At 38.4% G+C, this 2,638-nt stretch overlaps 1 gene segment (V, D, J or C); it reads left to right on the top strand.

Moving 5' to 3' along the window:
• Window positions 1–1,853: 1,853 nt before the first annotated feature.
• Window positions 1,854–2,328, top strand: LOC121966958. The segment is given in 2 exon segments: window positions 1,854–1,920; window positions 2,005–2,328. Coding segments are annotated over 2 exon segments (348 nt in total).
• The last annotated feature ends 310 nt before the right edge of the window (window positions 2,329–2,638 follow it).

Genomic DNA, 2,638 nt, shown 5'->3' with positions numbered 1-2,638 from the left:
CAGATATCTTCCACCTCTACTTATCTGACTGCAGAGAGGAGGACAGACAACAGTGGACACAGTTTAACATGATGGACTATAGGACAGGACTGCTGCTGTTAACTATCTGCTGGGCAGGTGAAGATAATTCACTGATCTTGATTTTATATACTTCTCATTTATGTACCAACCAAACTTGCTTGTTCTGTTATATCTTGACAGGTGTTGGTGGTCAGACTCTGACTCAGTCTGAACCGGTGAATAAAAGGCCTGGAGAATCTCATCAATTGACCTGTACAGTCTCTGGATTTTCACTCAGTAGCTACTGGATGCACTGGGTCAGACAGGCTCCTGGAAAAGGACTGGAGTGGGTCGCTGCTGAAACCACTAGTGGCAGCAAATACTACTCTCAGTCAGTTCAAGGCCGGTTCACTACCTCCAGAGACAACAGCAGAGAGCAGCTGTATCTGCAGATGAACAGTCTGAAGACTGAAGATTCTGCTGTTTATTATTGTGCTCGAGACACACAGTAACTGAAGCTGGTTGAGCAGCTGTACAAAATCCTACAGTACTCTTTCTTACTGGCCTGATAGAGCCAAAGCATGTAGAATTCTTTTTTTTTTTTAAATACAGATATGTTTTATTTTTTCCTAATATTAAATGTTTCTCTACTTTCCCCACATTATACACATCCCTGGATGTATATGAAACACAATGAGGATCAATTTTACTATCAAAAGGGCCAAAGACAGCAAAACAATCTAGATGCTGAAATGAAAGAATAAGAGGTTTCTTTACATACGCAGTGATGTTTGAGATGCTCAGATCTGCTGTTCTCATTGATCTTAACTGATGGACAAACAAACTCTTGACTGAACTAAAGCTAAATGATCTTGGTGTATTTATGGACTCAGACCTAAATTTCAACAGCCACATGAAGACAGTCATAAAATCAGCCTACTACCGCCTGAAAAACATAGCAAGGAATGGAAGGTTTCTATCTACACAAGATGCAAAAAACGTGTTCATGCATTTCTTTTTAGGAGGGTGGACTATTGTAATGGTGCCTTTACAGGTCTCAGTAAAAAATCAATCAGCTGCAGCTTGTCCAAAATGTCAATATCCATAATTTTAATGTCATCTTATTTCTATTATAGTATTTGATGATTTTCTGTGACCCTGTAAAGCACTTTGAACTGCCTTATGTCTGAGGGATGCTATATAAATAAAATTGCCTTGCCTTATTTAAATACTTTGTAAAGAATTTATTTTCCTCATTTTTTTTTTAATCATTAAAGAAATCACACTAAAATAGTGATCAACTGATAATTGTCATGTTTGAGCTGTAGAGAAATACCTAGAAAAGATGTGGAGAGAATATTGATAGTTTAAGGCAATAAAATAGGCAATACATGTTTCTGTATTGAAATATGAAAAATGTAGCGATACATCTCTCCATAGGAAGAAATAACCTTCTGTCGTTACAATGTTTTAGTTTTTGGCACATTTATTATTATTATTGTTATTTTATTTGGCCATAATCATAATTCTGTAAAAAATGAAACCCTAAAAAACCAAACTGAATAAATAAAAACAGTTAGGTGTTATTTATGATAAATACTGAACACTTTACAGGGAACAGTTACTTCATTTCTGTAAAAATATTACAATAGTGTGTATAATTAAAATTTAAATATCAAATGTAAAGTGAGGTAACTTGTTTTCACTCTGCAGATATTCTAACACTGAACAGACTCTTCTTTTGGCTGCAGTCAGACCAACACTGATGCTTCATATGTTTGATTCTATGCAAACTCAGTGATCTTCCTCATTACTCAGCTATAAAAACATCACATCAGGCCGTCATGGGAGTTCACAGCACGTCAGTTTCAACAAAAACCATGTTCTCTGCAGCTCTGCTGCTGCTGTTGGCAGCTGGATGTGAGTGTCTCTGAATCTGTTAAAGTTTGCAGTTCTTGTTTTGTAGTATAGCCTTAAATGTGTTTATTTTTTTCATTTCAACAGGTGTGAAGTGTGAACAGCTGACACAGCCAGCCTCTGTGACTGTGCAGCCAGGTCAACGTCTGACCATCACCTGTCAGGTCTCTTATTCTCTAAGCAGCTACTTCACAGCTTGGATCAGACAGCCTGCAGGGAAAGGACTGGAGTGGATTGGATACAGTTGTGCTGGCTGCACACCAGTCTACAAAGATTCACTGAAGAACAAGTTTAGTATCGATTTAGACTCTTCCAGCAAGACAGTGACCCTAAACGGACAGAATCTGCAGCCTGAAGACTCTGCTGTGTATTACTGTGCCAGAGAGTCACAGTAACACAAACCATCAGTAGACCTGAACAAAAACCTCTCAGTGCCTGAACACTTGTTACATGAAACTGCCAGAGGAGGAGCCCTCAGACCACTAATGATTTCAACACCAGCTCACTGATACAAAGAAGAGAGAAACAAGTTGTGTCCGAAACCGTCCCCATCACAGATATAGTGCGTAGTGTGTTCACCATTTTGTAGTGGTGTCCAAATTCTCTGCTGTTAATTTCATCCGATATATAGTGCATTATAAAATGCCCACAATCCACAGCAAATTTGAGTGCACATACGATGCACACTACATTAAACTCTTGTGTACCACAATGCAAAGCG

The sequence above is a fragment of the Plectropomus leopardus genome, unplaced genomic scaffold (assembly GCF_008729295.1).
Source record: "Plectropomus leopardus isolate mb unplaced genomic scaffold, YSFRI_Pleo_2.0 unplaced_scaffold26443, whole genome shotgun sequence".
Lineage (NCBI taxonomy): Eukaryota > Metazoa > Chordata > Actinopteri > Perciformes > Serranidae > Plectropomus > Plectropomus leopardus.
Note: the sequence above shows the minus strand (reverse complement) of the source record. Positions and strands in the feature narration are given on the sequence as shown.